The 25562-nt window shown below is 42.6% G+C and overlaps 1 protein-coding gene across 9 annotated transcripts; it reads left to right on the top strand.

The window, feature by feature from the left end:
* Positions 1 to 74: 74 nt before the first annotated feature.
* Positions 75 to 25562, top strand: IGSF10 (immunoglobulin superfamily member 10). 9 transcript variants are annotated; one of them, XM_064516459.1, is made up of 11 exons: positions 75 to 504; positions 603 to 706; positions 1377 to 1894; positions 2849 to 2981; positions 6494 to 6857; positions 8509 to 8703; positions 10666 to 10795; positions 12695 to 13085; positions 15014 to 19417; positions 20043 to 20943; positions 23160 to 25562. In XM_064516459.1, the coding sequence occupies exons 6-11, from the start codon at positions 8510 to 8512 to the stop codon at positions 25066 to 25068; spliced, it is 7929 nt and encodes a 2642-aa protein (XP_064372529.1). In that variant the 5' UTR covers positions 75 to 504; positions 603 to 706; positions 1377 to 1894; positions 2849 to 2981; positions 6494 to 6857; position 8509; the 3' UTR covers positions 25069 to 25562. The 9 variants fall into 9 exon arrangements, with proteins under 9 accessions (XP_064372529.1, XP_064372528.1, XP_064372526.1 ...); XM_064516458.1 differs by having other exon boundaries at positions 589 to 706; XM_064516456.1 differs by having other exon boundaries at positions 583 to 706; positions 1391 to 1894.

Raw genomic sequence — 25562 nt, 5'->3', positions numbered from 1 at the left:
CGGGGCGGGAAGGAAAGGGCGGGAAGGGCGCGCGGGGCGGGGCGGGAAGGCGGCGCCGTGCGACGGCTCCGGCCCCTCAGGCGCGTGACGGCTCGAGGGCCGCGGCAGGAGGCCTCAGGCCGACAGCATGTCCCCTGCGCCAGGTGCTCTGCCGTTTCAGGAGACAAACGGGCCCTCGCTGAGCTGCTGTCACGAGATCCCGGTCCTGGTAAACAGGAGTGGGAGCTGTTTTCCCGCAAGCAGCTGCCTCGTTCGCTCCACATTAATAGCAAAAGTTATTTAAGTTTCCTCAGAATTCGGTGCTAAACACCCAGGTTCACGCTGCGTGCCTGGATGTGTTCGCCTGTGCGTATGTGTGAGAGAGACGCAGTCCTCTGCCGGCGTTCTGACGTGCTGCCTGTCACGCAGAGCAGAGCCTGCGCGGAGCTGGGCCGTGCTGATGGAGACCCGCCCTCTCACCTCAGGGCTTTCTTGAGGGCCACGTACCGCACCGCATTGCGTCAAGTAGGCAAGACTCGTAGTCCCCAAAGTAATATTTTCAAAAATACATTCGCAACTTAAAAACATAGATTGTAATTTCAGAATCAGTGGCTGCTTTGCAGGGAGGTGTCCAGTCCCTTGCAGTAGTAAGTGCCTAACTAAGGCTGCGCCCGACAACGGACCATACCTAAAACCGAATTGCTCTGATCTTCGCATTCCCAATAAGGTACTCACAGAGTCCTGTAATTCTTTTAAAAGCTGTCCAGCACCCCACTGAGACAGCCCTTAACAAAAGCCATATCACACTTACGTTAGTTACCCTATTAGTAACCTGTATTTCACAATCTGGATAAAGTGATCGCTCAGTTTAAAGTTTATTTGAAGAAATTAACTTATAAACATTTATATCAGTCAGGTGCCAGAACTCTTCACAACACTCATCCTATAGTTACTGTGGTAACATGTAAAAATTGCCCTAATTGCTGTAGAAAATCAGCTAAGGCTACCTCAAGATTTGCAGAGGTTATACGCTATCAGTCAAAGTAAACTCTCCCCTTTATTCAGGGAAAGGAGAATCCGATCTAAGAACTTGAATATATGGAACATTAAAGCAGAATTTTCTGCATGGTCTCTCAAGGACAGGTCACTTAATTTCTTAACCCCTTGAAGAATGTGCTCAGTTTCAGATGCTAAGATCTATAGCTCTAAAGAGCACGCTGGAAATACCACACTAAAATGTAAAATACCAGCCTGGTTCTGACACTGGCTGTCAAGCACAGTAAAAATGCTCAGTTCTGCACAGAAGAGTTAGATATTTAAAATTTAATGTGATGAATATAAGCTTAGCTTAAGACAAGCAGGGAAAGTAGGGATATCTTACTGAGAGGCCTGCATAGCTTTGTGTTCACAGCTTGATCCCAGGGCTCTGGCTCAGCTCTCGTTTCGCTGGACGGAGGAGTGTGGGTACACACAGCAGCCGGTCCCAGAGGCAGGTAGCAGCAGGGACCTCTTTCCGCGTGCAGCAGTACTTACTGGAACTGGATTGCTCTCGTCTCTGAACTGTTGCTTCAGGCTTCCAAACAGGCAGCTGCAGCTGTACCAAGTCACCTTGCTGTGCTTGTTGTTCCTTCCCTATTTGAGAAAACAGTAAGACAATCCAGTACTGACACAGCCGGACACATGATTTGGTACCATACAGTGAATTGGCACAGAAGACATTTAAGAGAATTTGGCCAGAAAGAAGCTGTGAAGAAAGCAACAGAACATGAAAACATTTTACAAAGGGCATTTAAGGAGAACTGGCATGAGATGGGAAGAAGGGATAGCACGAGGAGGAGTGGAATGAGACAGAGTGGGAATATCGTGTGACGGGAACTGAGATGCATGGGATACCTGGATGCTGCAGAACAGCCAGGTGGGTCTAACAGGGAACAGAGAACATGTGGAAGGAAATGGCCATATCTGCAACAGAAGAACAAGTCAAAAAGCAAACAACAATCAAACAAAAAACAGGTACATGATTCAGACCAGAACTGCACAAAAACAATCTTATGCTAGCACTGAGGCATAAAGCACGTCAGGATGGTGTTCTTTAAAAGTGTGTCCTGCTCTTTTAGTATAGTTTCTTTTGACTCCTGTAAATAAAGAGATCATTCAATATTTCGTTCAAGATACCAGCTTTGTGGTTCAGGCCCATCACAGTCTGCCTTGAAAGAAACTGGTGGTACATCTAAAGGTACTTTAAAGCCTTGTGCAACAGCTCCTGATGTGCATAAGCCACCTACAGCTGCCCCGCAGTGGTGTCTGCTGCTTTGACTCCAGGAACATCTGCAGTTGGAGCGATGAGCAGTGCTGGCCACTGGAGAGGCAAACGTGCTGTTTGAAAAGTACTTTTCCCTTTTCTCCAGAGAAATATGAGGACTCATCCCTTAGATATATCATTTGCTTTCTGTGACAGTATTCCCTAAAGTTTGAGTCATTTTGCATTGACCTGTTCACAGTGAAGAAGAATTAAAAAAAAGTTCATAAAAAGTAAACAAAAAATTAAAAACCAGAACAAAAGCACCAAATTATGTACTCTGATATGTGGAGGATTAATGTGCGCATTTGAAAAGTCTGTGCATATTTGACTTCATAGGCCTGACCTTTTGCAAGGTTAGAGAGCTGAAAGTAAGGGGAAAATATGTAATAAACTAAGTAATGTTCCATTCCAGGCCCTAAACTTCAACTTAATTTGAATGGTATTTTTGCCTGAATAAATATCCCAGTATTTTAATTAAGAACGTTAGACTAACACACTGAATTAAGCTTCAGGAAAGCTGGGTTTTGTTTCCCTGCTCTACTACAGATATTTTTGTACTTTTGGCAGGTTGCTTGAGCACTGATCATCCAGCAAACTTGTCACTCTCTCCTCCAAGACCCTCTGGTCCCTGGTGTGACCCCACTACTTTGCGGCACGTCTGGACTGTCCCAGTTCTCCGGGAAACGCAGGTCTTCCTCTGGTAAGCCAATTAGCTGCTGTCGCATGATGCCAGCAGAAGTGAACAGTAACAGTAATGAATGTAACCTGACTACTGTGAATGAGGTATGCTTCAAAAAACATATAAACCATACAAACAACAGAGCTGCAGAGCAGTGCTGCCTGTCCTCCCTGCTTGTGCAGCATGGCTGTGTCATGTAAAGGTACATTAGGAACTGAACTGCAAAAAACAAATGGGAATTCTGTTCCACTTTTGGTATGTGTGTATTTGCTGTGAAAACCTAGTTCCAAAGTACTTTCTTCATTCTTACACTCGGCCACTCTCTCTTGCCAAAATACAGTCTCACTTAAGAAAAAGCTCCCTTGATTCTCCCCAGTAATGAATTCCATCCAAAGCAATGTCTTTTAATATCACACATGTGCCAGAATTTGCTGGCAAAACAGGGAGATCAACGTGGATTGGTATAACCATTGTATTTTCTGTAAGGCAGCCCCATTAAATCACAACCACATTATAATGTAAAATATTCTACATGTTCTTCAGTAACCGTGGGGGGCAAACTTTGTACTTTTTGTAATTTAATACTGTGTTTCTCAAATGCATAGTAAAAGCTGGGTTTTAATTACAATACACACAGTGTATCCCTACATGAATAACCTCTTCTTAAAGTTTTGACAAGGTACATTGTATATTTTATATATATATATATTTTCATTTTAATGCAGATTTTCAAGTATGTGTTTTTTGGAGAATGTTTTCAGAAGGAACTTCAGTCTCTTTTCCACCACAAATTATGGAGAATAGTACAAATAAGTTTTTAAAATTGCTTTTCTGTCATGTTTACTCCCAGGAAAAAAAAAAAAAAAACGGTCTGTCACTTCAGAGGCCTTGACCTCGGTAATCCAGTAGAACAAAATAGCTCATGAAAGCAATTTAGCCTTTCCCCTTAGAATGAAATTAGGATTCAGAATATATGCTTAATGATATCCATGCAGTCCCCTTTTTTATCTCTCGGAGGAACAGAATTCAGTAGGACCAGGGACATGGTGATCTTTCAAATTTTTCCTTGCTCTCAAGGTAGCACTTGAAAATGTCAGCAAATAATTTAATGCCAATGCTCAGTCGAGGCTTTGTTATTTTGCTGAGGCTGAAAGTGCCATTTAGAACAAGCAGGTTAGTGTTTCCTGACATAAGCTCCCATGCCGAATCAAACTACGACCACCTACACATCTCATAAAGACCTCCACTGAGCTGATAATGAACTTCAGCCAACATGGACCTCAAGCAGAGTTCTGTCAGGCATACAAGTAAAAGCACATGCCACTACCGATTTCCTGAACTTTCCATGGTTTGGGTTATTAATATATTACAACTGCAGAAAATGTTTATCTTTTTAAGTACAGCTCACAGTGATGTTGATAACTATTAAGCATGAATAGTCACATTATGGATGCAGATCACTTTCTCGTTTATTTACTTTTGAATTTATCTGAACAATTTTTGGAAACGTTAAAAGATATTTTTGAGGCTTTACCTTTTAAAGTTTATCTTATCTTTACTGCTCCAATTATATGCATTTGGTATTTGCAAAGAAAACACAGTATTAGCCTACAATAATAGATAATAATGTTTAGTCATAAAATTACTCCCTAAAGAATTATTTAGGTCAGCCACTGCAGTAATATAACCATGCCAGCCAAAAAAAAATAGAAAAAGAAAAAAAAGAAAGCCACTTTATGAGTTCATATACACAAATTCACTGTTTTGTTCATCTGATAACCCTTCCAATTATGTCTTTCATTATTAATCTTAAGAAAAATTGATAGTAACCCTAAGCAGATTTAAATACACCCCTAGTGTCCACTAAAATCTGTAATTTCTGGCTCTAACAATTACCTTTTCCAAGGTACTTTGAGGTATAATCAATACTGAAAAATACTGTTGTGCTGTAGATTGTTTTCAATTTTCCACATAGTCTTAATAGGGGTTACTTTGCAATTCCAGTAAATTAATCCCACTATATATGCCTAACAGAGGTAGTAAAACATCCCTGGTCCACCGGATGGCTTGTGGATGGGCTTTGAACAGCCTAGCGTCTGCTTCTGAATCTGTCACCAACTTGCTGCCTTTGCTAAGTCAGGCCACCCCTGTGTATTTCACTTTCCTTTGCAAAACAGGGATGACACTGTAAGTGTAGTTTTAGCACCACAGCAGAGTGCTATTTAGGGGCATGTTGTTGTAAAAATAGAAGCAGGCATGACTGTAGTAGGGACATCTTTGGATCTGTGCTGTTAGATCCACTCCCTGGATCTAAATCCAGAACTGTGTTAAATTTGCTGAAAAAAAATCTCACCTCTGATATTTAGAAGCTACTTCAGTCAGTCTGTAATAACTGCAGACAATTGCATTTCCTTTGATACAAACAGGTGATAGAGAGACGGAAAGAATTGTCATGGCTCTTGCAGGAGTCATCCCTCTTTCTGGATTTAGAGTAACTCTCTCTATCAAGAAGGGACTCTCATAGATACTCCAGAAGCCTTTTATTATGTGTTTCCTCTGGAAGAACACCGTAATTTAGCAAGTAATTCATGCTTTCTGGGAATTATTTGAGAAAGCCTCGTATCAAGACTGACTGCAGAGGTAGAAAACCCTACTGTGATAAGTAGGCAATGGTGGACACTCAATCCAGGTCAGGCATACACACCTATGTATATTCACAAATACGTAGGCTTTGTCTGACGCTCAGATTGGTGGTGGTTTTCTTTTTCAGAAATATTTGACTATCTGTAGTTTCAGTTGCTTCTTACTGCCATCATGATAGGATGGATTTACCTACCAAAATGGGACAGTATCATCAAAATACCATAGTATACTCCGGTCATGGGAATAAGAGGGAAGCCATATGAATAACGGAAAATGTTATTTTGAGTATATCATCCTCAGAAAATTATTGTTGCTATGCGTGTGGCAATGTCTGAAGCACTTAATTAGTTAGCTTGATTCTGCGAGAACAGGGATCTTTTTGCATATTTTTTATAAAAACACTCTAAACACATAATTGCTATCGTAGACAATAGTGTTTTCCAAAACAAATAATAAATTGTCCCAGAACCAGACAAGAAGAAATAAATACTTAGGTACACATGCTACATCTTATGTTTGGCACCATGGTGCCCAGAAAGATGCAAGCAGATTCAAGCTGACTTCAGATGATTTAGCTTTCCTGACAGAAACCTGAAAGACTAGGCAAAAATCAACATTTTTTTTCCAAGAAAAATACCAATTTCTTGGAAACTGCAGGATTTCAGTAAAAAACATTTTGGCTGAAAATTCCTACTCAGTTCTAGGCATAAATAACAACCTTGCTTGAAGTTCAGGCAAAGTCATTTGTGAAACATTGTCAGAGTTCTTGTGGACTTCATTATATAAACAAAAGAGCAAGCCAGCGTCATTTATGTTATGTGGATTACACTGGTTTTCTCTCATTTCACACAATACCTTGAAGCAAGTCTTCTTATCTTTTAAACTGGCAGCTGAAGTTCCTCTGGGTCCTGTGTTCCTGCCCCCGGCGACCTTCTCTTTGGTGAGGGCCGCGGACGTTTCCCTCTAGCTGATGAGGTTCCGCATCAGAGCAGCGCTTTGGCATGGAAACGAAACGTAGAACCTGAAACTCAATGTGGAAAAGACTAAGAAGAGGCTTGCAAGGGACACAAGCGGGAGAAGCAGCAGACTGAGCAAACACCACTCTGCTAACAGCCCCTAACGTCTGCTCACCTCCGTGGTGCCATACCAGGGCTGCTGCTGCTGTGTTTTGTTTGGGACAAAACATTGTAGAAAAGCCTGGAAACTTTCTTCAGGACTTGTATCCTATGCTTCAGTCCCCAGGTTTGATGACAGGTTAGGTCTAGCTCAAATATTCTTGCATTATCACAGGCACTGAATCTTAATTTAAAATGTTTTTATTAACTAGACACAAAAAATCTTTCAGAACCTTTGAAATAACACATTTACTAAAATAAAGAAAAAATCTAATAAGTAAAAATGTATATGATGAATCAAATACAATTTACCTCAGCAAGAAGCAGGGCACAAGAATAGCTCTGCCAATCCACTGTGCTCAGCTGGAGCCCCTTTAAACAGCAGCAGATAGTAACTGACCATGAAACTCTCAATATTGGTGAAAAATAACTTTTAAGTATAAAAACAGCATAGTAACAGCTTATATACTTTGTAGTTACTGTCAGACTAATGTCTTTCATAGTAACATTCAAGATACTTCCTTTCATGCATGTTACTAATGAAGTGCAACAGATAGTTCTTGATACGTTTTTATTTTTATATAACAAAAGCAAATATGCAAACAAGTTGCAAGAAATTCTTAGAAATTGTTTTGGCAGATTTATTTATGAAACAAAGGCCTGTACGTTTCATCTTATTCATAAGAAAGCAGCAGCTTGTTATTAGACTGTCCAAACATACCTAGAGTGTTATGCCATAGTGACATCGCTATGTATTTAGCATGGCTGTTCCTGATATACATTTTTTGCTGGAAGTTGTTTAGCAACTAATTCAAGTATGATCACCAGGAATTTCTGAAGCATATCTGAAATACATGAACAGGAGGATTTCAGGAAAAAAAAAAAAAAAAAAAAAAAAGTGCATGTGAAGTTCTTAAGGGACCTGTTTTCTGGAACAATAGCAACACTTTGTTAATTTAAAACACAGATAGGTTGTCACAAATGCCGCACCGTGATAAGCCCGAGGCAGGGCAGCAGCTGGAGCAGCGCCCCAGCTCCCCGCGCCCCCAGCGCGCAGCGCCGCCCCGGGGAGGAGCCGCCGCCGGGGCCGGGGCCGGGGCCGGGCCGGAGCGCCGCCCCCCGCGGCTGGGGCCGCCGCCGCGGCCGCCGGCCCCACCGGAGCGCCGCCGCCGCCAGCGCAGGTACCGGCGCCGCCGGACGGTCCCCGCCGGGGCGCCCCGGTCCTGCCCCCCCGGGGCTGCTGACCTCCCCCCGGGGCTGCCCCGAGCGGAGCGCGCTGCATCCGCCCTGCCCTCGCCGCCCGGCTCCTGCCCCCGCCGGGGCTCGGGAATCGGTTAACTCGGGTGGGAATAGCTGTTGGCAGGAGAGGAGCTGACGTGTGCCTTCGCGAGGATAAATTACAAGCAGATTTATAAACACGCCAAATAACCGGAATCATGTAGCTGTAACAACAGCCAAGCACTAGAGTTTCAAGCTGCTTTTCCTCCCTTCGAAAAATTAAAACTTCACCTGGGAGCAAGAATTCGTCAGGCACATTCCTTTAAAGGGGTTAGGCTGCTGCTTTAAAATGACGAGTTTTCTAGATAATTACACAGATCCAAGACAGGAAAAAACAAGTTTTAGCTTTGTTTTGTGTGTTTTCTTTTTTAAAATGACAGACTTGCTTACAAGTTAAAACTAAGCAACTCAGCATGCATGTTGCTACAAATGCTTCTGTGTTTTGCTTTCCTTACAGGATTCTGTTTGTTCATATTTCTTGCAAAGGATTATATTTTACTGTTTTCCTGCAGGATGAAAGTAATACGCAGAGGCAAACCCTGGCGGCTGGAGCTTCTCCTCAGTTTCTGCCTGGCTGCCGTCCCCAGCAGCAGCGCCTGTCCCAGGCTCTGCGCCTGCTATGTCCCCACCGAAGTACACTGTACGTTCCGGTACTTCACCGCCATCCCACCGCACATCCCTCCAAACGTGGAGCGCATCAATCTGGGGTATGTTAAACATCGAGATTTTAAATATTCTGCATAGCTACCTGTCAACGCTTTGCAAAACTGTAATTAGAGTTTCCAGATTTAGGGCTAAAATTAACCAATGCAAGACAGAAATCTGTGAGTTTAATGCTTTGCAGTACTCAGAACTGGTTGCAGTGATAGCTAGCAAAACCTAAAGACTTCTGGCAGTGACTGGAAGTTTGGGGGATGCATCACAGGGGATGTAAGAATTTCAGAAAGTTTTGCACTTAGACTCCTTCTTTTGTATTACCTGAACATCTTGCATCTGTAACAGTATTCAAAAGGAATCTAAAATAGAGATAATTCTTACTGGGAAAAGATGGTTTAGAGCTCAGACAGCAGGCTGGAAATTTAGTAGGTGTGTTCAAATCTTCAGAGCTGCCAGAGACTTCTTAGGCAAATAAATTCTATAGAATGTTACATAATGCTAAATACCCATGTTTTTATCTATCAAGTTTATGGGAAATAACACTTGTCTGAATACTTCAATCTCAAACATGAGTCTGTTTTATAAGGGGTCAAAAAGGAACAGAGAATAGGTTGTACCCAGGCTTGGCTGGCCTGTTAATGTGGTTTCTTGCAAATATCCTCTGTCCTGCAATCAAACGACAAGACCAGTCAGCATCATGGGACTGATCCATGTGCCATCTTTTGATGCACATAATCTTTGAATTGTCTATGTATGTATACAGAAAATATAAAAGGAAGTTCATATTAAAGCCTTCCCATTCCTCAAGCTTCTGACCCTGACCAACACATCCTGGTCTCGGTTCCTTACTCCTGTCTGCCCTTTCCTTCCTTTCACCTCTGATTTTGTTAACAGTGTCCAGAAGTGCAGTATACGAAGAGCTAGTGTTAAGTACCAGTACTTTGAGAGGACTATGGATTACCTGGGGTTTGAAATACATTAATTACTGCTATTGAAAGGCCATCTGCCTGGTTAATGAAGCCAGCTTGTCACCACCGTGCACAGGAGCTGCGGCTGCAGCGTAAGAAGAAGCCCCGAGTTAGCTTGCTAAGTTGCGTAAGCATGACAGTAGCCCTGGTGTCAGAGGCTTCGCAGAGGAGGTCCTTGGCGCTGGGAGGCTTGCACAGCATGCGCTAATTCTGTGATCTCAGCATCGCCACTGTCAATACTCACGCCAGCTAGATTCAGACGTGACCTGAGGTCAAACCTCCTGCAGAAGTACAGCTCTCACGCAAGAGGTTCTCGGTGGTTCACTTTGGCTCCCTGTTTAAATCCAGCCTGGACTACCAAGGCTTTATGCATACTCACTGAAGTCAGGGGAGGTTGAGGCTGCGTCTGCACTAGGAAGTAGTGCACGCTGCTGAAGATCTGCAGGGTGGAAATAAAACTCAAGATGTGCAGCTGAAACAGGCAGTGTAGTCCAGCCAAGTCTCCAGGCAGGAGAATGAGGGGACAAGGCTGCAGGACACTGCAGACCCCCTTGCCCCATAGCCTAGGCACAGCCGTGGCCATCTCGGGCCCCGGCAAGGGAATGCCACATCCCAGTACCACTCACTTCAACCAGTCCTTAGCAGACAGCAGAGGAGGGTCTCTCTTGGGTAAGGTCCTTGTGACACCGCCGTGTTGGGAAAGCCCTGTACTCAGAGAGGAAGCAGTGTATGGTAGACCTCTCATTACTGAAGCTCCTTACCCTTCTACACTGGAGTCCCATACTAGCATTTTTGTCTGCATATTTTTTGCAGATAATTCCCCCATCCACTTTGAATACAGTGTTCAGGAAGCTGCTCTTGACAAGTTAACAAGTTCTGTGCTAACATGAAGGCATGACTTTAAATTTCATCTTAACAAATCGGAAGTGCTGTCTATGTTTATGCATTTGCAAAAAGGTCTTCTTTTGCTTGGTCGTTGTTTTTAAACTTTTGAACATTAGCTTACTAACTAAACCCAAATCTGGGGTGAAATGTTTGTTACAGTTACAACAGCTTGCTTAAACTGACTGAAACAGATTTCTCAGGCCTGGAGAAACTGGAGTTACTGATGCTGCACAGCAATGAGATAAATACGATCCCTGATAAAGTTTTCAGTGATTTACATTCATTACAGGTAAGGACTAAATGATGACCTAATCTTAGGGGTTTTTTTACAACTTTTAAAAAATCTGACAGTAATACTGGTCCACAGAAGTAGATGAGTGGTCACTAGCATTTTGGTATCCTGTTTCTAATTGTATCCATGTGAAAGATAAGGGCCTTCACAATCCAGTAAGTATCCTAATGCAAAATGTCTTTCCTTTCCAGGTAGACATTCAGATACAGTTTAGGGAGCGTGATGAACATGCTGGTAGATATCTGTCAACAATCTTTAGCTGGTAACTGTAGTTGAGACTCCCTTTCATATGGCAGAGAAAGTATGCAAAGCTCCAAGTGCTGCATCTGTGGTAGGAAACTTGTCTTTAGTTAATTTATCACGGTAAATATATATATAGATAGATAGATATATTCTTTTTTTTAAAGAGGATTGTATTCCATTTAGATTTCCTTTTCACTTCAGCACAATATATTCCATAGTACTTTCCCTTTCCATCCTTCATCAAAAAAGCTTTCTCCTGAGTATAAAACATACAAACATTTTAATGCTTTAAAAACACTACACTTCCTTAATTTTATAATTTATTATATATTTGTGGACTTTTAAAATGTAGTATTTGATGCCTGGCTTGTTCTTTGAAATATTACCTATTTCTAAAATATTACCTATATTTACATATATTATAAAAAAAATTAGTAAACATGCACTGTGTCATACAGGTATTCTGGAGCTATCTCAGTATTTCTCTGTGCAATATAGATATTCATACACAAAGAAGTGATTATTTAGGAACAAGCTTTCTTGACCAATTCCATGTACAGGTAACACTTATTCTCCAGCTACATTTTAATTTAGAGCTGTTATTAGTTACTATGGAGAGGTAATAATGTTGTAGCTGTGCAATCTAACAACATCAGAGAGACCTGAACTGATTGGGCAGAAACATGGTACTGAATTAAGTGCTGGTTTTAGAGGATTAGGAAGAGCAAGGAGAGAGACAGAAACAAACAAGCTTTTGAGCATACAAATCCATCTTCAGGTTTCATTAACCTTCATGAAGGCTAGTTCTGTGCCTGAAAGCTTGCTTGTTAACTCCTCACACCTGCCTTAATAAAACGTATCACCTCATTCCTATAAAACTTTCCCTTGCTTATCAACAAGAAAGATGGTGACAAAAATTATAAATAGTTTTAGTGGAATTATATTTGGCAAATAAGATGAACTTGAACATTATTGGGGTTTTGTACTTTTTTTTTCCCCTAATTTTCAAAATACAGAATCCACAATTGTAGCAATATGAGTCTAACAGGAAAAGTAGCAACCAAAAGGGTGTCTCAGGTACCATATGTAGTATTTCAGCAATATACAAGATTTGTTCATCTTATAGTTATGCAGTTGACTTTTAACCTGTCAACAACAAAATGGCAGCTGAGAGTTGAGGTTTGGCAAGTACGCCATCTCATATGATAGAAATCCTTAAACTGGGAACAACTATACTTGTAGTGTTTCCTGGAACAAAAGAACACTTAACATAGTTTATGGTCAAAGTTAATGGCTTACCCTTTTCACAAATGTGGTTTAATTGGGATTTTTTTCAAATGACTAAACTGAGAAAGCATTGTTTTTTGGGGCTTCTCCCCCCACCCCTTTTAACTATTGCATTTTGTAAATGTGACTGCACAAGTATCACCTTGATGGATAGATGGAACAAGAGAGTATCCTTGTAGTCACGTGCAACTAACGCTGCCTTTAAAAATAATTCCTCCTACTAGGATTGTTTTCCTATCACTCCCATTACTGCTCTGTCAAAGTACTTTCACTTCATGGAGTAACCATCAAAGAGAATTTGTTGAGAGTCTTATAACAATATAACATGGCTTAATATTATACACTTGTTACTTTTTCCATCAACAGGTCTTAAAAATGAGTTATAACAAGGTCAGAGTACTTCAGCAGGATGTTTTTTATGGTCTGAAGAGCTTGGTACGGTTGCATATGGACCACAATAGAATTGAATTTGTAAATCCCAATGTTTTCTATGGACTCACATCACTGAGGTTGGTCCATTTGGAAGGAAATTTACTTAAGCAGCTTCATCCTGATACTTTTGTCACCTTGCACTATATTGAAATATTTAAAATATCTTCCATAAAGCATATATATTTGTCTGACAATTTGTTGACTTCACTGCCACAAGAAATATTTTCCCACATGTCTGAGCTAGAGAGCATTTACCTTCATGGAAACCCTTGGTCCTGTGACTGCAATCTACAGTGGTTTGCAGAATGGGCAAAAGAGAGACCAGGTGAGCTGAAGACTTTGTTTATGCTTCTTAATCATGTTACAGTATTTTATACTTTATGATAAGGGTAATTGTCCTTTTGCTCCCAGAAAAGAATGGAAAAACAACTACATCTGATTTATTTATAATTGTCTTTGTGTTGATTAGTGACTTATTCACACCACCGACATATCAGTCTGAATTTTGTTGTTCTTGAGTTTTTAATCTGTTCTTCATCACACGCACCTTATCACTTGAAAACCACTGCAAATTAAAATTAAAGTATGAGGCTTGAAGCATAAGAAGAAACATCTCACTCTTTATAGCCTGTCAATTATTAATTGACTTATGGGTAGCAGATCATTACTGCAAAGCTGCATGATCTGTGACATTTTCTTTTGCACTTTTGTGATTTCTTTTTTTTTTACTCTACTTAAAATGTTATTCCTTATCCTTCTGTTACTCATAATGTGCAATGCACATTCAGGAGAAATTTATTCCTTTAAACTCTCATATCTGTCTTTTCCAGGATTGGAAAAGTTGGCTAACAGGATTATTGTATGTGTATATAATCAAGACAAACAAATGAATAACATCCAGTTTCCTGGATTTAGCGAATCTAGTGGTGTTAATCCATTTCCAAGTGCAGCTTTCCCTAATGGACCTTTTTCTTTGGCCCAATGTTTCTGTGCACCAGGGGAGTGCATTCTATTTGTTTTCGGTGAACGGCCTACACTGCTTCTAAAAGCCAAGCCAGTGTGTTTTTTCTGTATTTCACTGCACAGTTCCAAATAGCCATACATGCAGCTCATACACAGCTACCTGGACCGTCTGCATTTTTCTAGAAATAGAATGCAGTTCTTTTGGCTCACTTCATTCTCTTGTCAACTGGGGAGAAAATAACACATGTATGCATGTGAGATGATGGAAGGATACCTCATCTGGTATTTTCTCCCCAGTTGACAATTTGACTTCTGGAACAACTCTTTTTCTAGTTTTAATATATTGTTACAGTATAATTTATCTTGGAGCTGCAGTTTGAGGAACAACAAAAGAAATCAGCTGCCTTCTTCATATATGCTTCTGATACTGTTTTCATAAGAACTTCAAATCAGTAAATATTATCGAAGAACTGAAAGACATCTGGTGGATTAATTTTTGGAAAGGGTGAGTGAGATTGGAGGGAAGGATTGTCTTACAGATAAAAGAGAATGAAGTGAGCCAAGAAAACGGCATTCTATTTCTAGAAAAATGCAGATGGTCCAGCTAGCTGTGTATGAACTGGTATGTATGGCTATTTGGAACTGTGCAGTGAAATACAGAAAAAACACTGCCTTGGCTTTTAGAAGGCTCATTTAGTAGGCTCATTGGCCACACTCCTTGGCACAGAGTCATTCTGTTCGGATAGCTGTGTCTCAATTCCAGAGCTGGCTTATTTGCAGTTTTGCATCATTATATGTTGTGTAGAACACACAGTGTTCTACAACCTTGTTTTTCCTTTTTTTGTTCCTTCATTCACATAAGGAAGCTAATTTTTACATAACTGGCAGAAGTGAAAGTCATGTTGTACTTGATGCTTTGAAAAAGAAATGAGGAACTCAAGGACTTTGCTACTGCCCTGAGTAGAGGTTGCACACAACAGTCTAGTGTTACCTCTGAACTCCTGCTATAGTCCATCTCTCTCAAAACAAAGCTATGACCACATACAACAGAGCCTTCCCTGTGCTGTGTAAAACCACTGAAGTTGTCAAAGAACAGTGCTGTACTGTGCTGTGATAGCAATAGTCATTATACTTGAGTTTTCACTAATGAAACTTTTAAAAAGTTGGTGATTACTTTAGGATAAACTTTGTAAATATTTTATTCAAGAAAACAACTTGTTGGTAACTATATGGCTGTCTTCATATGAAAAATTGTATCACAAAAACTTACTACATTTTTCCTCCCTTTAGATGTTATAAAGTGCAAAAAAGACAGAAGCTCTTCTGGTGCTCAGCAATGCCCAGCTTGTGCTAACCCCAAAAACTGTAAAGGGAAAAACTTAGTGGATATTCCACCTGCATCCTTAACCTGCACTAAGCCAGCCATACATCACTCCCTGAAACTGGAAAACATCACAGTGCCAGATGATGGTGATTTCAGTTCCCTTTCTCCCAAGGATTTTATAGCTCCTATAGGATCCATGGTTTTGAATATGACTGACCAAGCAGGAAGTCAGGGTAACTTGGTTTGCAATATCCAAAAACCTAAAGAAATGTCTCCCATCTCATTTGGCAAAGATGGCAACGATACAGTACTCAAAGTATCATTCTCAGCACTTCTTGTGTGTGGCATTGATTATGAAAATATTCAGCAGCTATGGAGCATATTGGCCCTGTACAGTAATTCTCCCCTCGAACTAGAAAGGAATAGCCTACCAACAAAAATACCTTTTATTAGTTACAAATACAAACAGATCTATTCTGAAAAGAATGAACTTTTTACCAATGTAGAAACTGAACTGAGCGCTGAACCACCTTGGTTAATGCAAAACAAAGTGGCATTACAGCTAGACAGGACAGCAACCACCCTTAACACACTGCACATCCAGTACTTTACTGATGCTCAGATTATTTTGCCCAGTGCTGACAAAGAACAGGTGAGAAATAACTGGACAATCATCTCCAGGGACAACAAAACACAAACCCAACACACTGTTTTAGTTGGGGGGACAGTGGAGCTAGATTGCCGAGCAATTGGAGAACCAACTCCTGCAATAGAGTGGATATTGGCTGATGGGAGCAAAGTCAGGGCCCCTTACATCAGTGAGGATGGAAGAATCATAGTAGTTAAAACTGGAACATTTACGTTACAGACAGCTGATACTTTTGATACCGGACTTTATCATTGCATAGGAACAAATTATGATGATGCAGATACTCTCACATTTAGAATTACTGTGGTTGATCCTTACATGGAACACAATCATGTAAATGGAGCTCAACTTTCTACATTTATTGGTAGCAAACTCTACCTTCCTTGTCCATCCACTGCTGTTCCGGATGCTTCCATTAGTTGGGTGTTACCTGAGTGTGTGATTCTTCATCATTCTGTAAGAAACAAACATATTTTTGAAAATGGTACCTTGAAAATTGAAAGGGTGACAGAGCAAGACAGCGGCTACTTTAGATGCGTTGCAGCCAACCAGTACGGTGTTGATCTTTTGGTATTTCAAGTGCTAGTTAAACTGGATGAAACCACACCACAGAAAAAGCACGTAGCTGTGGGAGAACGGGAAGAGGGAGAGGGCTCTGGCAATGTAATGCTTGCCTCTGTTACAAGACATAACAATTCTTCAGCTTCTCTGGCTACCTTGACAGCTAATCAGGAATCTGCTACCTCGGCACCTAGAAAGCAGACCGCACAGAGTGCAAACAAAAGGAACAGCTATGGAAAAATGACTTACTGGCGCCACAGGGACAAAATAAGCCGGAGGTTTAGAGGACACAGAAGACAGTTTGTTTCCTCACCCAGGAGAGTCGATCCACAGCGCTGGGCAGCCCTTTTGGAAAAAACAAAGAGGAACTCAACACTGATACAAAAACAAGGAACAGTTGCAACAAACCCACCTATTCACATCCGTAAGTCCTCAAAAGTATCTGAGGATGAGGAAGAAACATCTGGTAATCCCACATCTCCAGAACTAGAACCTATGATACCAGCAACTAAGTCACCCACTGCATCTCCTCTGGGAAAAGTAATGAAAAACATGACAACGGCGGAACTTGCTATTACCACAAGTAACACTCTTGCTAGGAAAACTTCTGTCTTGGTTACAGAGGCAGTAACTCCACTAGCTTCTCCATTTTCACAGTCCGTCTCACCTGACACCAGAAGGCCACAAACATATCTAAAACCTATAATCACAAATCCTAAATCACAGGAAAGACCTGATTTAAGTCAAATATCAGCAAATGGTGTAGAACAACCAACTGTATCAAATGGAGCAAGTAAAACATCTACGGTCTTTAATGCTGGGCACACATCGGTATCTTCTGAGGAAAATAATAGCCAATATTTAGAATTTGTAACTATGACACCCATGACAAGTGTTACTGACACCAGCAAGCACGTAACTCCCCCCAAAACAGCAGAAAAGCTACGTGATTTTACCAAGTCTGTTGAAAAGACTTCAACCAAAACAGATCATCAGGTATCTGTAGTGACAGTCAGTGAACCAAGTAACGAGTTAGGTCATGTTTATTTTCATAGTACTCAGAAACTAGTAACTCCTAAGCTACCATTGGGCTCAACTAATGTTACACATCAGCAAATTCAGCTTTTTGGAGATGTTACAACTCATACACCCCAGGCCCAGCAGCAACATGGAAGACGAAGGAAAATTTCTGGTAGGAGACGAATTGTCAGACCAGACCGAATTCCAGGTATGAAAGAGCACAGATACAATTTGGGGAGCCCAGGCTCTATCAGAGGAAGAGCACCTATGGTTCCAGGTGCCCAGCCAATTAAAAAATATATCTCAAACTCACTCACCTTAAATAATTTAGGCAGTTCCATCAACCCATTTAGCCCAGAAACACCTCTCTCCCCATCCTTTACCACAAACATGCCACTAGAGCACCCAACAGGTACTCATGAAAACACAGCATTCCTCACGGAAGAGACAAATGAACCTACTGCAAGACAAAAAGCTACTTCTACAACCATGCCTTTCATCACAAAGGGCACACAGGATGATCCTCAGTGGAAATCTGAAACCAGTGCTGCGTTTCAAACAAATACTGATAGAGTCCAACCTGTTAGTATCACGCTACCAACAACAGCAATCCACACACCTTGTGTTGCTACGGAAACTGCATATACTGTAAGAACTACGATATTGTCTACTTTTGAACCTGTCTCACCCAACATTAAGTCTAGAACGTCGTCAAAAAATTCCCAAATAGGAAAAATTACTTGGGAACGTGTCTTTGGCAATGGCCCAGAAAAGGAGGTATTGAAGAAGCTGCCCAAAAAACAGATAGAGATGTTTCCATCATCAGAGATATCAACCACACGTCCTAAAACTACAGCAGCGTTATCTGTGTCCGAAGTTTCTCCTTTGCACTTCACACCTATTTCAAGTGAGGAGAATCACGCTGCTGGTTTCTTGTCTCCAAACAAACATGTTCATCGTGACAGCGGCACGTCAGAAAAACATTCTCCCGCTGCAGAACTGCATTCTTACTCTAGCCCTGCAACTATTGCAACCAAAGAAATGGATGTAACAAGTCTGAAGCCGACAGCTGTATCTATTATTACTCCTCAAACTGACACCAAAATCACTAAAAGTAAAATATTCAGTGTGGGAAGAAGGAGAGGTCAGAGGAGGAAGAGGCCCCATAAAACACCGGCTTCACAAGGTATGACTGCGGGCCACAGCACTACAGAGATTTCATCAGTGAACACAGCTGTACCTGCCCTGACAACTGTTAAATCACTAGCCATGCCTACAAGTCTTACGACCACAAAATCTCTCTCTGGGCGCACGAGCACAGTCTCAGTTACAGAAGCGCCAGCAGTTTCCCTTCTTAGCGCGACAGACGTACCTCATCACGCGCCTACAGCAGACAGGCGGACCGCAGCGACGCCTCTCCCGCAGAAGAGCATCCCGTCAATTCCGTTCCCACCCGGTGGGCACATTGCTGAGGACCCCACTGCTGCGATCCAGACCACACCGCTGGTTTCCGAGCCTTTCTCTGCCACGAGTGCACAACCTGCCACAGCGTTTGTAACATCCAGACCAGAACCTGCTCAGCAAAGCAAAGCCACCACAGTGGCAGGTAAAAAGTCACAGCCCAGAATGGAAGATCGCGTTGCACAGTCCGCATCCCCAGGAAGCCCTGAGCTAAGCACCAGAACGCCTGCTGTCACCACACACGTCGCTTCTCCCAGGATTCAGCCTCCCACCCCGCTGCCGACCCTGACAGCAGGCACGTCACCTGCAGCTATCGCGAGAACCAGTTCAGCTCCACGGTGGGAAAACAAGTCCTGGCATGAGCCATCCACTAAAGTTACAGAAAGAGGCAAAACATTAACCGTCAGTACACCGACCACATTAAAGTCATCACAGAGCTCTACTGCACATGCTCCTATGTGGGGAAGGGACAAGGACAATTCTGTCAAAGGTCCGTCTGAAACTACCACCAACAATCCTATAACCTTGGACTCCTTCTACAGCAGGCAGTTTGCAAAGCCCAGGATAATCGGTGGAAAATTAGCCGCTTTTACTGTGCTGGCTAATTCAGATGCTTTCATTCCGTGTGAAGCTACTGGTAACCCCCTTCCAACAATACAGTGGACCAAGATATCATCAGGTGAGCTCCATACGCCTTCTTTAAAATTTATTAGTATAGTCTTGTAATGTGGCAGATGGTGCGTGCGCTGAACTGAAGTACTGCTTCATTCAGGAGTGCTGTGAAGCATCAGTGATAAAACAAACCTGGATGTAGTGAAAAATGGTGATATCCCAGCACGCTGTCTGGAGTGTCTTAACACCAATTATGAAACAGTTCCTTAGGGAAATGTGAGGAGAAATTAATCTATATTTAACAATAACTCTGTGTTTACTGTGAGAAGATTTCAATATTTATTTTATGTTACCTGCCATTTCAGAATAGTGAGACAAGAGGGGAAAAAAAAATGTGTAAGAAACCATCAAATCCAGTTACAAACTATGCCAAAATATTTTTGAATATGCAAAGCCTATTCTGTTTTATCCAAATTTTGTCTCTACTGAGGGACTGGATTTTATTTTTTAGTTTAAAGCTTTTTTCACTGCATATGTAAAACATCATTATCTGTTTCTTTTCTATCACTGCTGGCTTGGTTATTTGAGCAAAACAGGCTAGGATCAGGAAAGCACATTCAGCTCCTGAATGAAGCAGCAGCAGAACAGAGGTGTTTTCACGTGATATAACCTTGCTCCCCTTGCTTCATTAGAGCCTGACGCATCAAAAAGCGCGCACGGCCGGAGGTTTGAAGTCTTCGCCAACGGCACCCTCTCCATCGCGAAGGTGAGCGTCCGGGACGGCGGACAGTACCTGTGCGTCGCGGCCAACCAGCACGGCTCGGCGCGGCTCCTGGTCACTTTGTCAGTGGTGGCCTATCCGCCGCGGATCGTGGAGGGGAGATCCCGGGTCATCACCGCCCATTCCGGAGAGCCCGTGGCAGTGACGTGCAAAGCCGAGGGCAGGCCTGCTCCCACCTTTTCGTGGATTCTGGCAAATAAAACATACGTCTCGGACACTTTCCCAGGAAATAAAAGAGTTTCTGTGCAACCAGATGGCACTTTAATTATCAGGGAAGTTACTGTCTACGACAGGGGCCTTTACACGTGCATGGTTAATAACCCCGCTGGCACCGACACGCTGGTTGTAAAACTGCAAGTCATTGCAGCACCTCCCGTTATCCTGGAAGAAAAGAGACAACATGTTGAAGGGATAATGGGGGAAAGCCTGAAACTCCCTTGCACCGCGAAAGGAAACCCTCATCCCGGCATCCACTGGGTCCTCTTCGACGGGACGGTAGTGAAGCCTCTGCAGTTTGTGAAGGGGAAGTTCTTCCTCTTTTCCAACGGAACCCTCCACGTGGGGAACGCTGCTCCTGCCGACAGCGGGAATTACGAGTGCATCGCCACGAGCTCCACGGGCTCGGAGAGGAGGGTGGTGCGTCTTGTGGTGGAGCAGAGGGACACGCTTCCAAAAATAGCTAACGCCTCTCAAAAAATGACTCAGCTGAATTTTGGGGACAAGCTGCTTCTGAACTGCACAGCTACTGGGGAGCCAAAGCCCAGGATAATCTGGAGGTTACCTTCCCGGGCAGTTGTTGACCAGTGGCACAGGTAAGAGTCTTTTTTTTTTTTTTTTTTTTCTTCTCCTTTTCTTCCTTTCTTCCACCCCTTTGAAACTTCAAGCACTGTCTTCCTCAGTGCTCCTATGAGAGACAGTTACATCACTGAAATAATACACTGTGAACTAAGCTCACTGTTAAACTTTTAACAGTACTGAAGCATCTGTAGTGATGGATTATTATTGTATTTCTAATAATAGACCACATAAGCTCTGTCTTTAGTGGGGAAGGTCCTACCAAAATGAGTATAACTCTTATCTGAACTAATGAAGCTTATGTTAATTATGCAATGGTTGATTTGGGCTCATTTTATTCTGTTGTGACTTAGGACAAATTTTTAATTCATGCTAGAACATAATTTACATTTTAGTAAATATTGACATTAATACAGAGGAATTAGTAGAGCACTTCTGAACAGTGCTAAGACTTTTCTGTACCACGACTTTTAAAACAATTTAAGATAATTCAGTGTAACTGATGACAGCAAATACAGCAACATTGAGTACACTTTGACCATGAATCTGGTGCACAATAATTATTCCATATTCATTGAAACAAACTAATCTAAAGTATGAAAACTGTAGATTGTGACTGTAGTGCTAGAGCTTTCATTTTAACGGAGACAGATGGGTCTAAGTACTGTAGTTGGCAACAGGAGTATATTTAAATCTGTAACAATTAACCACTTAGATTTATGGAAACGGAAGGGTTTAATAGTAGGTAACAGCTTCTCCACTGCGAAGACGACTGCCTGTATCGCACTGGAAGCTGTAGGTTAGAGACTGAAAAATAAGAAGAGCTATTTACAAGAGATTCGTAAAGCAGGATTCAGGAGGAGGCTGCTGTAACGTCCCTGCCAGCCCCAGCTCTGAGGGTCTCCCCCGCGCCCCATCCCCCAGGAACGCTTCGCCGTCACGGTGGGAGAGCCCACGATAACCACGTTCCTACCGGTCTCATGAACGTTTGCAGCTGGACGGAGGAGGGCGATCCAAGCCAGCGCGCTGCTGAGGGAAGGCAGCCAAACATTAATCATTTGGCTGCTAAGGGTCATTTCTGACAACGCGCAGCACGACTGCCAGCTGCCCGGGGCGCGGGAAGTCGGAGAGGAGCGGAGGTTGGCAGGACAAGGGGCGTAAGAACCAACAGGCTCATTTGTTCCCAGAAGAATTTCCTGCAAGGCAGCAGCTGCATCGTGCAGCCTTGCACCGTTGTAGCGTTCAGCGAGCACATGCACGTCTAAACCAACAACAAAAGTAGCAGCTACATCAGGTTATAATCCACTGGGTACGTGGGAAATGTGGACACAGTTTCTTCAGGGAGAACTGTGCCGTGGCATTCGGCATCAAGCTATCACAGTTGTTTAAACTTAAGTCCCCAAAACATAAAACAACAGAGGAAGATAAAGGAATTTTTCCCTCAACCTGCTTCTGCTCTTTCACCTTAATCTGCGAGTGAGTAGAATTATACCAATCCAAAAAGCACAAGTTTCAGAGAGGCTCTGAAGGATCCGAATCTGGCTCCAGTAAGATCCTGTATACTTTTGTAATATTACTGCCATAGTGGCTGATAAAAGTACCCCAAACAGTATCGATAATGAGCTCACCATGGCTCCTATGCAAGCACTCTTCTGGCCGAAACTGTAGCAGGAAAAACAACAGTGTGTCATGCTGATCCCAGCTTTTGTTTTCAGTCTCTGTTGCCTTGCAGGGTCAGGTCGAACACAGAGCAGCGGCAGAAAGAGAGGTGAAGTCGATAAAGCACAGATGCATTAGCAAGGATGTAAAGAAGTCTTGTGCATATCATTTAAATCTCTGCGTATGCATTTTGCAAGACTTGAAAGAGCTAATCCTTTCGTGTGGATCTTTCTTCCACTGCTAGCAGCCAGTTCTCATGGCTTGCATACCAGCATTTGTTTTCCAGTATTTTGGGAAAGGCTGAAGTTTTTTTCAGTAACGGAAGGAAGGCTACGAAGAACTGTCAAAGCAGTGCCTTTGAAAAGCAGCTTAAAATGGTCCATGTATTTTATACAGTATATCACAGTACATTTTTAACTGACAAAATCAAAGTTTAAATTAGGAAATCTAGTAAAACACTCCACACCATATTCAACAAGCTGAGCTAATACTGTGAATCATTTAGAAGGCTGACTGTTCACCTTCAGCATTTTGGTCCCTAATGACACTTTTCCTCTCTCTCCCCGCACAACAGGATGGGAAGTCGAATCCACGTATTTCCCAACGGATCCCTGGTTATTGAGGCAGTTACCGAGAAGGATGCAGGTGACTATTTATGCGTTGCAAGAAACAAAATCGGAGATGATCTGATACTGATGAAAGTCAGCATCACAATGAAACCAGCCAAGATTGACCAGAAACAGTATTTTAAAAAACTGGTACCATACGGAAAAGATTTCAAAGTGGACTGCAAGGCCTCTGGGTCACCAGCACCGGAGATATCCTGGAGTCTGCCAGATGGCACAACGATCAACAACGTGATGCAGGCAGACGACGGTGGACGCAGGTCGCGGAGGTACGTCCTCTTTGACAATGGGACTCTGTATTTGAACCAAGTTGGAATAACAGAAGAAGGGGATTATACCTGCTACGCCCAGAACACCCTGGGAAGAGACGAAATGAAGATACACATCACAGTCGTAACAACTGCCCCTCAGATAAAGCACAGCTACAAGACGTACGTTAAAGTGAAAGCTGGAGATACGGCATTATTAGACTGTGAAGTTGTTGGAGAACCCAAACCAAAAATATTCTGGCTACTACCTTCCAGTGACATGATCTCCTTTTCCACAGACAGGTACCTTCTGCACGTTAATGGTTCTCTGTCAGTCAGCCAAGTCAAACTGTTAGATGCCGGGGAGTACATGTGTGTCGCTCGTAATCCTGGAGGGGATGATACAAAACTGTATAAACTGGATGTTGTTTCTAAACCACCTATCATAAATGGGTTATACATGAACAGAACGATCATGAAAGTGACGGCAGTGAGACATTCAAAGAAGCAAATTGAATGCAGGGCAGAAGGGACACCTCCCCCTCAAATTATGTGGATCATGCCCGATAACATTTTCCTAACAGCTCCCTATTATGGGAGTAGGATTACAGTGCACAAAAATGGGACACTTGAAATTCGGAACCTAAGGCCTTCCGACACAGCGGATTTCATCTGCGTGGCACGTAACGATGGGGGAGAGAGTATGTTGGTGGTGCAGCTGGAGGTACTAGAAATGCTAAGGCGACCGATGTTTAAAAATCCATTCAATGAAAAAGTAATAGCAAAACCTGGAAAAACCACCATATTGAATTGTTCTGTGGATGGAAATCCTCCACCTGAAATAATGTGGATGTTGCCTAACGGCACGTGGTTTTCCCGTGGGATCAAGACCGCTCAGTTTCTTACAGGAAGCAACGGTACCCTGACCATCTATAACACTGCTAGAGGTGACGCAGGGAAGTACCGCTGCGCTGCGAGGAATAAAGTTGGCTACATTGAGAAGCTGATCGTCCTGGAAGTGGGCCAGAAGCCCAGTATCCTCATCCATCCAAAGGGAGCAGTGAAGGGCATCAGCGGGGAGTCCCTGTCACTTCACTGTCTGTCCGAGGGGAACCCCAAGCCAAACACAGTGTGGACGGTGCCGAGCGGCTACGTGCTGGATCGGCCTCAGATCAGCAGGAATTACATGCTGCTTGAAAACGGCACTTTAGTTATACGAGCAGCTACCATTCACGACCGAGGAAACTTTGTGTGCAAGGCTCGCAACAGCGCTGGGGAGTCCTCTGTGACCGTTCCCGTAGTCATCGCAGCCTATCCCCCGAGGATTACAGACAGGCCGCCCCAGAGCATCCGCACGATGCCTGGCGCAGCAGTTCAGCTCAGCTGCACAGCGCTGGGAATACCAAAGCCAGAAATCACGTGGGAGTTACCTGACCGCTCCGTACTCTCCGCAGGTAACCGAGGCCGACCAGCCGGAAGCGAACTCCTCCATCCCCAGGGGACATTAGTCATCCAGAATCCCCGACCTTCCGATTCTGGCGTGTACAAGTGCATAGCTAAGAACCATCTTGGCAGTGACTTCGCAGTAACGTACATTCAGGTCATTTGAAATAAGACATGCAGTATGAGTGGTTGTTAACAAAGTCCACAGCTGGACTGAGTTTGGTTTTGGAGTAAGTTTAATCAAAGGCAGCCATAGGCATGTAAGTGAACTTAAATACATTTACAGTATTCAGTCTGCAGTGACTTTGCGAAAAAGAAAAACGGGCTTACGGAAAAAAAGGTTTAGCATTACCGTCTAGCATCGAGTTCAGTGATTAAATGGACTTAAATAACTAACTTAAGGCACTTTTGCTCTGCCAGGAAACAGCGAATATTAAATAAAATTATTTTCCAGAAACGTACCTAGAGATCTTCAGTGAAGGACAGACTTTCTCGTGTTAGTTTAATATGGTCCACCTTGTATGACTATGATGAGCATGGAGCATGTAATGCAAGAGTATTTAAGAACCAAAGAGCAGATTTTATTGTGATGCAGATTACCTTCATGATACATTTGAATATTTAGTACGTTTTTTTTAATAAATATTCCATGGGAAAGAA

The sequence above is a fragment of the Dromaius novaehollandiae genome, chromosome 9 (assembly GCF_036370855.1).
Source record: "Dromaius novaehollandiae isolate bDroNov1 chromosome 9, bDroNov1.hap1, whole genome shotgun sequence".
Taxonomy (NCBI): domain Eukaryota; kingdom Metazoa; phylum Chordata; class Aves; order Casuariiformes; family Dromaiidae; genus Dromaius; species Dromaius novaehollandiae.
This window is presented reverse-complemented; position numbering and strand designations above follow the sequence as displayed.